At 39.2% G+C, this 14,793-nt stretch overlaps 1 protein-coding gene across 3 annotated transcripts in view; it reads right to left on the minus strand.

Annotated features, from left to right (window-relative positions):
* The window catches only part of ASXL2 (ASXL transcriptional regulator 2), a 190,324-nt gene that overhangs the window by 19,444 nt on the left and 156,087 nt on the right, over positions 1-14,793 (minus strand). For all 3 annotated transcript variants that reach the window (XM_064295135.1, XM_010591973.3, XM_064295136.1), the window contains exon 8: positions 11,989-12,152. In XM_064295135.1, coding sequence (XP_064151205.1) covers positions 11,989-12,152 — 164 coding nt within the window. The remainder of the gene's footprint in view (positions 1-11,988; positions 12,153-14,793) is intronic.

Here is a 14,793-nt window from a genome sequence, read left to right on the forward strand (position 1 = left end):
GCACAGTGGTTAAAGTGCTCAACTGCTAACCTAAAGCTCAGTGGTTTGTAAAGATTTACAGCCTTGGCAACTCTATGGGGTTGCTATGAGTTGGAATCGACTGGACAGCAGCGTTTTTTTTTTTTTTTTTAACTGTTAAAAGGTTGTTACTTTTACCCTAAACCTCTTCCATATGATAGAGTCTCAAATATATCTGAAGGTAGATGTTTTAATCCCCCTCATTCTTTGTCTGGTTTAAATATTTTTCTGTTTATTGTATGCACTGCAGTATGATTTCCAACATTTCATCTTAGTGCTAGCTAGCATTCTTTGTTGCTGTCATTCTCCCTTGCTGTCAGGTTGACTCGGATTCATGGCAACCTCACGTGTGCAGAGAACTGCTCCGCAGGGTGTTCAAGGCGGGGACCTTCCAGAGCGGATCGCCAGGACTTCCTTCCCAGGGGCCTCTGGCTGGGTGTGAACCGCCAACCTTTTGATTGCTAGTCCAGCACTTAACCATTTGTGCCACCCAGGTACTCTTAGAATTCTTTATAAACACTCCAAACTTCACGGAACAGTGGAGCTGCTATTTCACTCAGTTTGAACGCTATATACAGTCTCTGTATATACGGACAATTTTTTCTCAGATTATTTCTATGTGTACTCCTTCCATATTAGTAAGTGAGAAACACTGGCAAGGCAACCTCCTAATTAAAATATCTCATAGGCTTACTCTCTATGAAAAGCTGAACTAGATAACTTCTAAGAACCCTTTTAATTTTAAAATTGTATGTGGTAATCTTCTTTCTGAAAGGATAAAAGCCATCAGTCAAAAGACAGTTCTGAGGAATCTGCACTAGAGTTCCATAAACTGGTCCTCAGTTTGGTCCTGCAGTATTATACACACCCCAACAATCCTGAGTCTAAAAAAGAGATGAGAGAAATCGCTAATGAGGAGAAGTCCTCTAAAAGCTCTGTTGAAACTTCACTCTCCCAACCTGTTCTAACCAAGACCTGAGCATCCGAGAGCTGTAACTTCTCTAAGAAGTGTTAAAGCAGAGAAAGCAGTCACTGGGAAGGACCAGTTTCACCTTTTTATTCCTGCTGGCGGTAGTACACCTGGACTCCTAGACAATGGAATCTGACCTGACCTGTGCTGATTCATAGCTCTACAGAACAGATTGATATAGTTTAGTAGAATCATTTTCAGAATTAGATTTAGTTTTGAATCTCAACTAACTATACAGATTTGTATCATTAACTTACTCTCCGTTAATTTTTTTTTAAATAACTTTCATTACAGTATAACAAACAGAAATGCTGGAATCGTAAGTGTACACCTTGATGAGTTATCACAAAATGAAAACATTACATGCATTATCAGCACTCAAATTAAAGAACAGAACATTAGTTGCACCCCAGAAGACCCTCTTGTGCCCTTTCCCTGTCATTACCCCCTTCAAGAAGTTGTCCTAACTTCTAACACCATAGTTTTTTCCTGTTCCTTTGTGCCTGACTGCTTTCTGATCTTGATTTTTTTTAATTAATTTTCATTGTGCTTTAAGTTAAAAAAAAAATTTTTTTTAAGTCAAAGTTTATAAATCAAGTCAGTCTCTTCTACAAAAATTTATATACACCTTACTATATATTCCTAATTGTACTCCCTGCAATGAGACAGCACACTCCTTCCCTCCACTATCCATTTTCGAGTCCACCGGGTCAGCTTCTGGCCCCCTCTGCCCTCTCATCTCCCCTCCAGACAAGAGATGCCAACACAGTCTTATGTGTCTACTTGATCCAAGAAGCTCATTCTTCACCAGTATCATTTTCTATCCCATAGTCCAGTCCAATCCCTGTCTGAAGAGTTGGCTTTGGGCATGGTTCCTGTCTTGGGCTTACAGAAGATCTGGGGACTGTTACTTCCGGGATCCTTCTAGCCTCAGTCAGACCATTAAGTCTGGTCCTTTTAGGAGAATTTGGGGTCTGCATCCCACTGCTCCCCTGCTCCCTCAGGGGTTCTCTGTTGTGTTCCCTGTCAGGGCAGACATCGGTTGTAGCCGAGCACCATCTAGTTCTTCTGGTCTAAGACTTTTACAGTCTCTGGTTTATGTGGTCCTTTCTATCTCTTGGGCTCATAATTAGCTTGGATGGACTTCTTTCTCCTTTGCTCCAGATGGGTTGAGACCAATTGATGCATCTTAGATGGCCGCTTACTAGCCTTTAAGATCCCAGAAGCCAATCTCCAAAGTGGGATGCAGAGTGTCTTCTTAATAGATTTTATTATGCCAGTTGACTTAGATAGTGCCCAAACCCCCACCCCTGTTATGCTGGCCTTTGAAGAGCTCTGTTTATTCAGGAAACTTCTTTGCCTTTGGTTCACTCCAGTTGTGCTTACCTCTCCTGTATTGTGTGTTGTCCTTCGCTTCACCTAAAATAATAATTATCTACTACCTAATTAGTGAAAACACCTCTCCCTCCCCTCCCCTCCCCCCCGTAACCATCAAAGGATATTTCCTTCTCTGTTTAAACTACTTCTCCAGTTCTTGAAACAGTGGTCTTAAACAGTATTTGTCCTTTTACAACTAATTTCACTCAGCATAATGCCTTCCAGATTCCTCCATATTATGAAATGCTTCATGGATTCGCCATAGTTCTTTGTTGATGCCTAGAATTCCATTGCGTGAATATACCATAATTTATCCATTCGTCCGTTGATGGGCACACTGGTTACTTCCATGTTTCTGCTATTGTAAACAGTGCTACAATAAACATGGGTGTGCATATATCTGTTCATGTAGAGGCTCTTATTTCTCTAGGATATATTCCAAGGAGCGGGACTGCTGGATCGTATGGTAGTTCTATTTCCAATTTTTTAAGGAAACGCCAAGTCAATTTCCAAAATGGCCGTACCAATTTACATTTCCACCAGCAGTGTGTAAGTGTTCCAGTCTCTCTACAACTTCTCCAACATTTATTATTTTGTGTTTTTTGGATTAATGCCAGCCTTGTTGGAGTGAGATGGAATCTCATTGTAGTTTTGATTTGCATTTCTCTAATGGCTACTGATTGTGAGCATTTCCTCATGTATCTGTTAGCTACCTGAATGTCTTTTTTAGTGAAGTGCTTGTTCATATCTTTTGCCCACTTTTTTTTTTTTTTTTTTTTTTTTTTTAAATTTTTATTAAGCTTCAAGTGAACATTTACCATTCCAATCAGTCTGTCACATGTAGGTTTACATACATCTTACTCCCTTCTCCCACTTGCTATCCCCCTATTGAGTCAGCCCTTACAGTCTCTCATTTCGTGCCAATTTTACCTTCTTCCATCTCTCTCTATCTTCCCATCCCCCCTCCAGTCAAGAGTTGCCAACACACTCTCCCGTGTCCACCTAATTTAATTAGCTCGCTCTTCATCAGTATCTCTCTCCCCCCCACTGACCAGTCCTTTTGCCCACTTTTTAATTGGGTTCTCTTTTATTATTTTTATTGTGCTTTAAGTGAAAGTTTACAAATCAAATCAGTCTCTCACACAAACACTTATATACACCTTGCTACATATTCCCAATTGCTCTCTCCCTAATGAGACATCCTCCTCTCTCTCTCCAATCTCTTTTCACGTCCATTTCACCAGCTTCTAACTGACTCTACCCTCTCATCTCCCCTCCAGGCAGGAGATGCCAACATAGTCTCAAGTGTCCACCTGATCCAAGAAGCTCACTCCTCACCAGCATCCCTCTCCAACCCATTGTCCAGTCCAATCCATGTCTGAAGAGTTGGCTTGGGGAATGGTTCCTGTCCGGGGGCAACAGAAGGTCTAGGGGCCATGACCACTGGGGTCCTTCTAGTCTCAGTTTAAGTCTGGTCTTTTTACAAGAATTTGGGGTCTGCATCCCACTGCTCTCCTGCTCCCTCAGGGGTTCTCTCTTGTGTTCCCTGTCAGGGTAGTCATTGGTTGTAGCCAGGCACCATCGACTTCTTCTGGTCTCAGGATGATGTACTCTCTGGTTTATGTGACCCTTTCTGTCTGTTGGGCTCGTAATTACCTAGGGTCCTCAGTGTTCTTCATTCTCCTTTGGTCCAGGTGGGTTGAGACAAATTGATGCATCTTAGATGGCCGCTTGCTAGCATTTAAGACCCCAGACGCCACTCTCCAAGGTGGGATGCAGAATGTTTTCTTAATAGATTTTATTATGCCAATTGACTTAGATGTCCCCTGAAACCATGGTCCCCAAATCCCTGACCCTGCTACTCTGGCCTTCAAAGCATTCAGTTTATTCAGAAAACTTCTTTGCTTTTGGTTTAGTTCAGTTATGCTGACCTCTCCTGTACTGTGTGTTGTCTTTCCCATCACCTAAAGTAGTTTTTACCTACTATCTAATTAGTGAATACCCCTCTCCCACACTCCCTCCCTCCCCACTCTCGTAACCATCAAAGAATATTTTCTTCTCTGTTTTAACTATTTCTCGAGTTCTTGTAATAGTGGTCTCATACAATATTTGTCCTTTTGCAACTGACTGATTTCACTCAGCATAATGCCTTCCAGATTTCTTCATGTGATAAAATGTCTCACAGATTCATCACTGTTCTTTATCGATGTGTACTATTCCATTATGTAAATATGCAAAACCAAAAAACTCACTGCCATCGAATCGATTCCAGCTCATAGCGACCCTACAGGACAGAGTAGAACTGGCCCGTAGAGTTTCCAAGGACTGCCTGGCGTTTTCAAACTGTCAGCCTTTTGGTTAGCAGCCATAGCACTTAACCGCTATGCCACCAGGGTTTCCTATGTGAATATACCATAATTTATTTATCCATTCATCCATTGACGGGCACCTTGGCTGCTTCCGTGTTTTTGCTATTGTAAACAGTGCTGCAATTAACATGGGTGTATATATATCCATTCGTGTAAAGGCTCTTATTTCTCTAGGATATATTCCAAGGAGTGGGATTGCTGGTTCCTATGGTAGTTCCATTTCTAGCTTTTTAAGGAAGTGCCAAATCAATTTCCAAAGTGGTTGTACCATTTTACATTCCCACCAGCAGTGTATAAGTGTTCCAGTCTCTCCACAGCCTCTCCAACATTTATTATTTTGTGTTTTTTGGATTCATGCCAGCCTTGTTGGAGTGAGATGGAATCTCATTGTAGTTTTGATTTGCATTTCTCTAATGGCTAATGATCGTGAGCATTTCCTCATGTATCTGTTAAGTACCTGAATGTCTTCTTTAGTGAAGCGTCTGTTCATATCTTTTTCCCATTTTTTAACTGGGTTATTTGTATTTTTGTAGTTGAGTCTTTGCAGTATCATGTAGATTTGGGATCAGGTGCTGATCAGAAATGTCACAGGCCACTTTTTCCCTGTCAGTAGGTAATGTTTTTACTCTTTTGTTGACATTTCTGGCTGAGCATAGGTGTTGGATTTTTAGGATCTCCCAGTTACATAGTTTCTCTTCTGTATTGTTAGTAATATTTTGTATACTTTTTATGCCATGTATTAGGGATCCTAGCATTGTCCCTATTTTTTCTTCCACGATCTTTATCACTTTAGATTTTATATTTAGGTCTTGGATTCAGTTTCAGTTAGTTTTTGTGCACAGTGTGAGGTATGGGTCTTGTAACTTTTTGCAGATGGATATACAGTTATGCCAGAGCCATTTACCTGACTTTGGGCCTTTGTCAAATATCAGATGCTGATATGTGGATGGATTTATGTCTGGATTCTCAATTCTGTTCCATTGGTCTATGTGTCAGTTGTTGTACCAGTACTAGGCTGTTTTGAGTACTGTGGTGGCATAACAGGTTCTAAAATTAGGTAGAGTGAGGCTGTTTTGAGTACTGTGGTGGCATAACAGGGTCTAAAATTAGGTAGAGTGAGGCTTCCTACTTCGTTCTTTATTGAATGTCTTTATGGGGTGTCTTTATTGAGCTTTTTTCTGGAAGTCCTGTCCTTCACTGATAGTGGTGTGTTGTAGTCTCCTACTATAATTGTGGAGCTGTTTATTTCACTTTTTAATGGTGTTAGAGTTTGCTTTTTTTTTTCTTGAAGCCTTGTCACTGGGTACATAAATATTTAATATGGTTATATCCTCCTGGTATATAGTCCCTTTAACCATTATATCGTGTCCTCCCTTATCCTTTGTGGTAGATTTAACTCTAAAGTCTATTTTGTCAGAAATTAATATTGCCATTTCTTCTCTTTTTCAATTGTTGTTTGCTTGATGTATTTTTTTCCCAGCCTTTGAGTTTTAGTTTGTGTCTCTAAGTCTAAGGTGTGTCTCTGGTAGGCAGCATATAGTCAGATCAAGTTTTTTTAATCTATTCTGCAACTCTATGTCTCTTTATTGGTATATGTAGTCCATTTATGTTCAGCATGATTATAAATAGGTATGAGTTTAGTGCCGTCATTTTGATGCCTGTTTTTGTGTGTTGTTGACAGTTTCATTTTTCTACTTACTTTTTTGTGCTGAGTTTTTCTTTGCAAATTGTGTGTTCTTCTTTTTCATTGCAGTTGAATTTGTTTTTGCTGAGTCTTTGTTTATCTTGTTTTTTATTTTGAAGTGAGGGATTGTTAGTCTTCTTTGTGGTTACCTTAATATTTACTCCTATTTTTGTATGTTTAAACCTAACTTGTATCTCCATATATCCACTTGATTTCCTCTCCATATGGAAGATCTATGCCTACTTTATTTAGTCCCTCTTTACTGATTACTGTCATCTTTTATATAATGACATCATTGATTCCGTTTTGAGCATTTTTCATTTTTTTTGATTTCCGTATCTGAGTTGATGTCTGGTTTTTCTGTTCTGTGTTCTAGTATTGTGTTGATATCTGATATTGTTGATTTTCTAACCAGAGAATTCTCTTTAGTATTTCTTGTAGTTTTGGCTTGGTTTTTGCAAATTCCCTAAGCTTGTGTTTACCTGTAAATGTCTTAATTTCGACTTCATATTTGAGAGACAGTTTTGCTGGATATATGATTCTTGGTTGGCAGTTTTTCTCCTTCAATGCTTTATATATGTCATCCAATTGTCTTCTTGCCTGAATGGTTTCTGCAGAGTAGTCCGAACTTATTCTTATTGATTTTCCTTTTTAGGTGACTTTTTACTTATCCCTGGCTACTCTTAAAATTTTCTCTTTATCTTTTGGCATCTACCTTGTATGGGGTTCGATGAGCATCCTCGATAGATATCCTTTCATATTTCACGATGTCAAGGAAGTTTTCTGCCAACAAATCTTCAACAATTCTCTCTGTATCTTCTGTTATCCCTCCCTGTTCCAGTATTCCAATCACTCGCAAGTTATTCTTTTTGATAGAGTCCCACATGATTCTTAGGTTTTCTTCATTTTTTAAAATTCTTTTATCTGATTTTTCTTCAAATATATTGGTGCCAAGTGCCTTATCCTCCATCTCCCCAATTCTGTATTCCAGTTCCTCAATTCTGCTCCTCTGGCTCTCTATTGAGTTGTCTAACTCTGTCATTTTGTTAATCTTCTGAATTTATGAATGCTGTCCCTCTATGGATTCTTGCAGCTTATTAAATTTTTCATTATGTTCTTGAATAATCTTTTTAATTTCAACTGCGTTATCTGTGTATTTCTTGGCTTTTTCTGTGTATTGCCTGATCTTGTTCCTGATGTCTTGAAGAGTTTTTTATATTAGTCTTTTGTATTCTACATCTGGAAATCCCAGGAATAGATCTTCATCCAGGAGAGTCTTTGATTCTCTCTTTTGGGAATTTGTTGAAGCAATCTTTATGTGATTTGATATTCACCGCTGTCTCTGAACCATGTATAAGTTATTGTAATAATTTTTTTTTTATGTTTGCTCACTGCGTCCTAGTGTTTTGCTTTGTTTTCTTTCAGGTTTTAGGCTACTAGAGTGAGCCAACTTAATTATTGGAGCCTTTGAAGCACTAATGTCCTATTACCAGATGGCTAGGCCTGTTACCCAGTATATGAGCCTAGGGGTCCATTTAATATTGTACAGATTCAGTTCAGTACAGTGTCCTGATAGTCAGTCACCTAGTGTGTGGTGTAGGCTCTCACCTAGTATCTTAGAGGAGCAGTGGTGGTGGCTGTAAGCACTGGTTTCTGGTAGTGGCAGGGGGTCACACTCTGAGGAAGGCAGGGTGCTGACAGCCTTCCCCCATGTGTCAGGGAGGAAGGAGTGCCTCTGTTCTCTAGAGTGCTCTGGTGGGTGGGCTCTGCAGCTGTGCCATAGGCACCCAATGCTTATACCTGTAAAGACTGGTAGGCACCACAATCTTCGGACCCCTTTCGTGGGTGGCTAGGTGGCATGGATGGAGCCTTGAGCCCTCAGGTCCCTGCTGTGGGTAGGTAAGGGCCCTGTTTAATAGGCAAAGCGGTATCAGACTTCCAAAACTTGCCTCTCCACCACACAGCTGGAACAATTAGAGTCAGACCTCTAACAGATTTGCCCTTGCAAAATAAAAGCCACCTGGATCCATGTAAGGGTGAAAGCCAAAGTCTGTGTATCGCTTATGCCTGGACTGGTGCCACTTTTGCTCTGAGCTTCCAGATTAGGGGAGTCAGGGAAGTATTTTTCCCCTGTTTGTTCATTTGTTCCTTCTCCCAGGCCAGGAGAATAGCTCAGAGAGAGCGCAGCAGTTTCTATCTCAGGTCCAGGGAAATCAACTGTCAATGAAGCCTTCTGGGGCAGAGCGGGGAGGGATCAGATAGATAGGACAGAGGACTTTCAAAAGAAGGAGCTATTAGATCCCTGTGGTAAATTAGACAAAATCACTTATCCTGTGTCGAGAGCGGTGTTTTATCTCAGATTCCAGAGGCATGTGTAGTCTGTGTGCGCTGGCTGGGTCCCCACCGAGATTGCCCCGGGGGCCTAGGGTTGTGTCCTCTGCTTCTTTCTTTCACTGAAGCAGCTTTGTCCTAAACTCCACATCCCGTTCTGCAGCCATCATACCAGGGGATCGGGATGCTGGCACTTCGTTTGCCTTCTTTCGGCGAATCAGCCGCTTCCTAAACGCTGCGGTCAGCCCCACTGTTGACACGCCACAGGGTCAGGAGTGCGCCACTTTGCTTGCCTTCTTTCACTGAAGCTGCCATGTCTCAGAAAACTACAATCAGCCCTGCCGCCGTTGCACCAAGGAGCGGTGCCAAGCAATCGGAGCTGAGGCGGTATGCGGGCCTGGCAACTCATCGCTGCTTCTGTACTGTCTCATCCTCCCCCATCGCTCAGACCGATTCCTTAACTCTGCATTTGATGCTCAGGGTTTGTAGGTCGTCATATATGTAATCGATTCACTTGTTTTTTTGGGTCTTTGTTGCAAGAGGGTTCAGAGGAAGCTTGTGACTAGCTCGCCATCTTGGCCCTGCCCTCCTACTCTCCATTAATCTTAATTATCTTGCTATAAATTAGGGAAAATATCTCCCTTTCATGGATTAGAAAACGCTACCATATTACTCAGAAGATAGTAAACTAAACTCATTGCCATCAAGTCAGTTGTGACTCACAGCAACCCTACAGGGCAGAGCAGAACTGTCCCCAGAGTTTCCAAGGAGCAGCTGGTGGATTCAAACTGCTGATCTGTTGGTTAGCAGCCGAGCTCTTAACCACTAAGCCACCAGAACTCCAGAACATAAATAATACTTAAAAAAAAAAAGACAAATAACCCAATTAAAAAAATGGGCAAAGGATATGAACAAGGCACTTCACCAAAGAAGACATTCAGGTGGCTAACAGACACGTGAGGAAACACTCACAGTCATTAGTCATTAGAGAAATGCAAATCAAAACTACAGTGAGAGACCATCTCACCCCAACAAGGCTGGCATTAATTAAAAAAACACAAAATAATAAATGTTGGCGAGGTTTGTGGAGAGACTGTAACACTTACTTATACACTACTGGTAGGAATGTAAAATGACACATCCACTCTGGAAATTGATTCAGCACTTCCTTAAAAAGCTAGAAATATAACTACCATACGATCCAGCAATCCCACTCCTTGGAATATATCCTAGAGAAATAAGAGCCCTCACACAAATAGATATATGCACATCCATGTTCACTGCAGCACTTTTCACAATGGGAAAAAAATGGAAACAACCTAGGTGCCCATCAACAAACGGATAAACAAATTATGCTATATTCATACAATGGAATACTATGCAATGATAAAGAACAACAATGAATCCATGAAACACCCCATAACATGGATGAATCTGGAAGGCATTATGCTGAGTGAAAGTAGTCAGTCACAAAAGGATAAATATTGTATAAGACTGCTATCATAAGAACTCAAGAAAACGTTTAAACACAGAAGAAAACATTCTTTGATGGTTACGTGGGTGGGGAGGGAGAGAGAGGGGTATTCACTAGCTAGATAGTAGACAAGAATTATCTTACATAAAGGGAAGGACAACACACAATACAGGGGAAGTCAACACAACTGGACTAAACAAAAGCTAAGAAGTTTCCTAAATACAACCAAACACTTCAAAAGACAGAGTAGCAGGGGCAAGGAGTCTGGGGACTATGGTTTCAGGGGACATCTAGGTTAACAGGCATAACAAAGTTTATTAAGAAAATGTTCTGCATCCCACTTTGGTGAGTGGCATCTGGGGTCTTAAAAGCTAGCTAGCGGCCATCTAAGATGTATCAATTGGTCCCAACCCACCTGGAGCGAAAGAGAATAAAGAACACCAAAGACCCAAGGAAAATATGAGCCCAAGAGACAGCAAGGGCCACATAAATCAGGGACTCCATTGGCCTAAGACCAGAAGACCTAGACGGTGCCTGGCTATCACCAATGGCCACCCTGACAGGGAATATAACAGACAGTCTGGTGGAGCAGAAAAGAGGGGTGCGGAACTGAAATTTTAGTAAAAAGACCAGACTTAATGGTCTGACTGAGTCTGGAGGAACCTCCAGAAGGCATGGCCCCCAGACTCTCTGTTAGCCTGAAAGTAAAACCATTCCTGAAGCCAGCTCTTCAGACAAGAGTAGACTGGACTATAAGACATAAAATGATACTGGTGAGAAGTATGCATCTTAGCTCAAGTAGATTAAAAAATGAGACTAAATAGGCAGCTCCTGTCTGGAGGCGAGATGAGAAGGCAGAAAGGAATAGGAGCTGGTTGAATGGACACGGGAAATACAGGGCAAAAGGGAGGACTGTGCTATCACATTATAGGGAGAGCAATTAGGGTCACATAACAATGTGTGTATAAATTTTTGTATGAAAAACTAACTGGAACTGTAAACTTTCACTTAAAACACAATAAAAAAACTTTTGGAAAAAAAACCCCAAATCTTAGAACTGAATAAACCTTAGAAGATAATATGGTCTTCTCTCTCCTTTTGCAGAGGAGGAAACAGAAGCTCAGAACGGCAGGGACTTGCTATTCACTCTTTCTTGATGAAAGCCTCAGTCTTAGATGTCTTATTCCTGACCAAGTTAGATCTCTGTGGTTTCTGCCTAGACTCTTCCCAAACCTTTAGTATTGCTTCTTGCTACTTTTGTTTAAAAGTATAATGTATATTATCTTAAGATGTACAGTATGAAAGCAACAAATGTTTTAGAGAAAAGTAACAAAAGAATAAAAATAATTCCATCAACTGTTAATTCCTTGTTCCAGATATATGTAATTGTCTGAATCCAGGTCTTTGGGCTTGAGGAGCTGGCCCACATGCTGCAGATGCTAGACCAAGACAACTCTCCAGCCCTCCCTAAGCTGTATTCTATTGATGCTGACCTACATCTATAGATGACAACTAGACAAATTTATTCTTTAATCATGACATTCTGGTAACAGACTTCTGTTTTATAAGCCTTACAGGGCCCACTTATTAAGAATATTTACATAAAAATGGCCTTATTTCTTCTTTAATACCATTAATATCACTTTTCTACAGGTATACAGAAAGCAAAACAAACAAAAAAACCTAAAAATTCTTAAGGAATTCTAAAGGGAATTAGGGAAGCCTCAGAAGGGTTATAAAATTGTTTAGGCTTTAACTAACATACCTGTCGATCTACTTCTGGAAGCAGCAGAAGCAGTCGCTGCTGGCAATCTCCAGGTAGAACTGAAAAGGTGTGTTTGTTGATCAATGCTCGCAGATTTGTGTTAACCAGAATGGAGTCTGGTGTCTCAACGTCGATTTCAGCACATTTAGTCCTTTTCATTTGTCCTACAAAAAATGGAAAAGAGTAATTCTGGCCTCCTCACATTTTCGTTTTAAACTCTAGCCTGCTCAGCTATGCAGAAACCACAGCTGTAAATACTTAATCAAATATCATACTGCAAAGAAGTTAACACTTAAGGACTTAAAAAGTTTCTTCCTGGTACCAAGACTAAAAAGTCACATCCTTTTTCATTCATACAGGATAAAGAATATAATTTGTCTTCTCTGAATCAACAGAATAAGGTCTATAAAGTGGACCTTATGCCATACTAAAAGTGCATTTTATGTGTAAGACTTGATTATTTTCCAAAAGGAACTCAAGAAGATTATGATAGATGACACACACACAGAATGACTAATAGAATAGAAAAAACTCAATTTAAGAATCATTCTGAGGCCCTTTTTTCTTTTCCCTGAGAATTTTTCCCCCATTGACTTTAACTTGTATTAGTTAAAAATGTTATGAGAAGGTCGAACATATGCCTGATTAGACACCCTGAAGGAGAAAATAAATAAAATAGGGAAAAGGCAATATTTAAAGAGTTGATAGTTGTACATTTACCAGTCTGATGAAGACCTAGAGATCTAGAAGCACAGCATATCCAGCGCAGGGTAAAAAGAAATTCATGTTTAGACCCAACTTGGTAAAATTTATAATAGTTCTTTACAGAAAAGGAGAATAGCTTGAAAGCATTCAAAAGGCAGAGAAAAATCACATAAAAAAGGATTACATAGAAAACAATAACAGAAATGACAGAGTAGCAAATTTCTTAACAACAAAGGAATCCGTAACAAAGTGGGTAATATCTACAAATGCTGAGAGAAAATAACTGTCAAACTAGAATGGTATGTCCACCAAACTATCCTTCAAGAATGAACATGAAACAAAGATACCTATAAAGATAAACAAAAACTGAGAGCATTTACCACCAAAAGAACTGCTCTAAATAAACTTCTTTAAAAATTGTACTTCAAGAAGGCAAATCCTTGCAGAAGGATGGTCTGGGAGTACAGCAGAGAAAAGTAAACATGTAGATAACTTCCCATCAACATTGTTTGTATAAAATGATGGTATTCTAGTATCTGATTTGTGACACTAAAAATGAAGAACAGAGATGTTAGACGACAATATTATTTAAGTCCAGATAGAAAAGGTCAGTGCTAAACTGTAAAGTACGTCCACTGTTCTGGAGAAAAATCAAGATGATTAACTTTAAGACTTAGTTAATTATGCATGGTAGCATTTCAAGGATTGGCACTAAAAGAATAAAAATAGTGTATATAAATGTCAAGCTTAGTAGAGAAAAGAAGGACTATAAAGGGAATTAAAATGAGCAACATGCAAAAACAGCTTAGTCAAACCAAAACAACAACAACAAACAGGCAAGAAAGGGGAAAAAGAAAAATAGAAGTGAAACAAAGAACAATAAAAAGAGTGAAAACCAATTTCAAATACATTGTCAATAACAGTAAGTCTAAATGGATAACACTCACCAGGCAAAACAGATTGTCAGATTAAATTAAAAAAAATTCAGCTACCTCTATGTTATTTAAAAAAAGACATATCTAAAGTATAAGGATACAGAAATGTAGAAAGATACACCAGGTAAATACTAACCATAGGAAAGCTGGGATACCTCTATTAATTAAAAAAAAAAAAAAAAGCAAAAGCACTTTAAAAAGCCTAATCAGTGATTAATAAAGTAACTAGATAATTATCAAGGGTTCAATCCATGAGGAAAACATCTAATAAAATAGCATCAAAAATAAACGAAGCAAAAACCGATACAATGACAAGGAGATTGTACAAATCTACCATTACGGTAGATTTCTACACACCTCTCAATTAAGAAATAAGTGAAACAAGCTAAGAGCACCAGCCAAAAAAAAAAAAAAATTTTTAAATTAACAAGCTTGATCCAATGAACAAATAAAAAATTCTGTACCGAATAACTAGAAAGTATACATAAGAATTCAGTATTATTAGCCTAAAAAAGGTCTCGATAAATTTCAAATAATATTAATAGTAACAATAACAGAATTAATGATACCAGCAGCAAACACTTGCTGTGTTTCAGGCACTATTCTAAGCATTTACATGTATTAAGCCATTTAACTTCTGCACAACTTAATGGAGTTGTTAACTATTATTATTACCTCATCTCACAGATAAAGAAAGTGAGGCCATGGATAAAGAAAGTGAGTGGTAACTTGCCCAAGGTGACACTACTTAGTAATAGAGCAGGAATCTGAACTCAGATATGCAGGCTTTAGAGTCTGTTGTTTAAGCTATACTACATAGGTACAGATATCGCACAGCTTAGTATTTAAAAATATATCTATATATTTGGAAATTTAAAAAACAAAAACTTCTAAAGTCCTGGGACAAAGGAGAAGTCACAATAAAATTTAAATAATAATAAAAACATTACTTGGCAGCTTAACATTAAATCACTATTTTGCCCAGCTCCTGATCAAACCAGAGGAGGGGGTAGTGCTTTCTTTATCACACTGGTAAAACGACTGATAGCCCAGGAGTCAGGACACCTCTCCTGGGGTCTCATGTCCCTTGCTGGCAGCATGCTGTATGTGATGATCAATGGGAGAGCCTTTTATGGCCCTGTGAGTTTTTCCTGATAAATGATCC

This window comes from Loxodonta africana, chromosome 12 (assembly GCF_030014295.1).
Source record: "Loxodonta africana isolate mLoxAfr1 chromosome 12, mLoxAfr1.hap2, whole genome shotgun sequence".
NCBI classification, from domain to species: domain Eukaryota; kingdom Metazoa; phylum Chordata; class Mammalia; order Proboscidea; family Elephantidae; genus Loxodonta; species Loxodonta africana.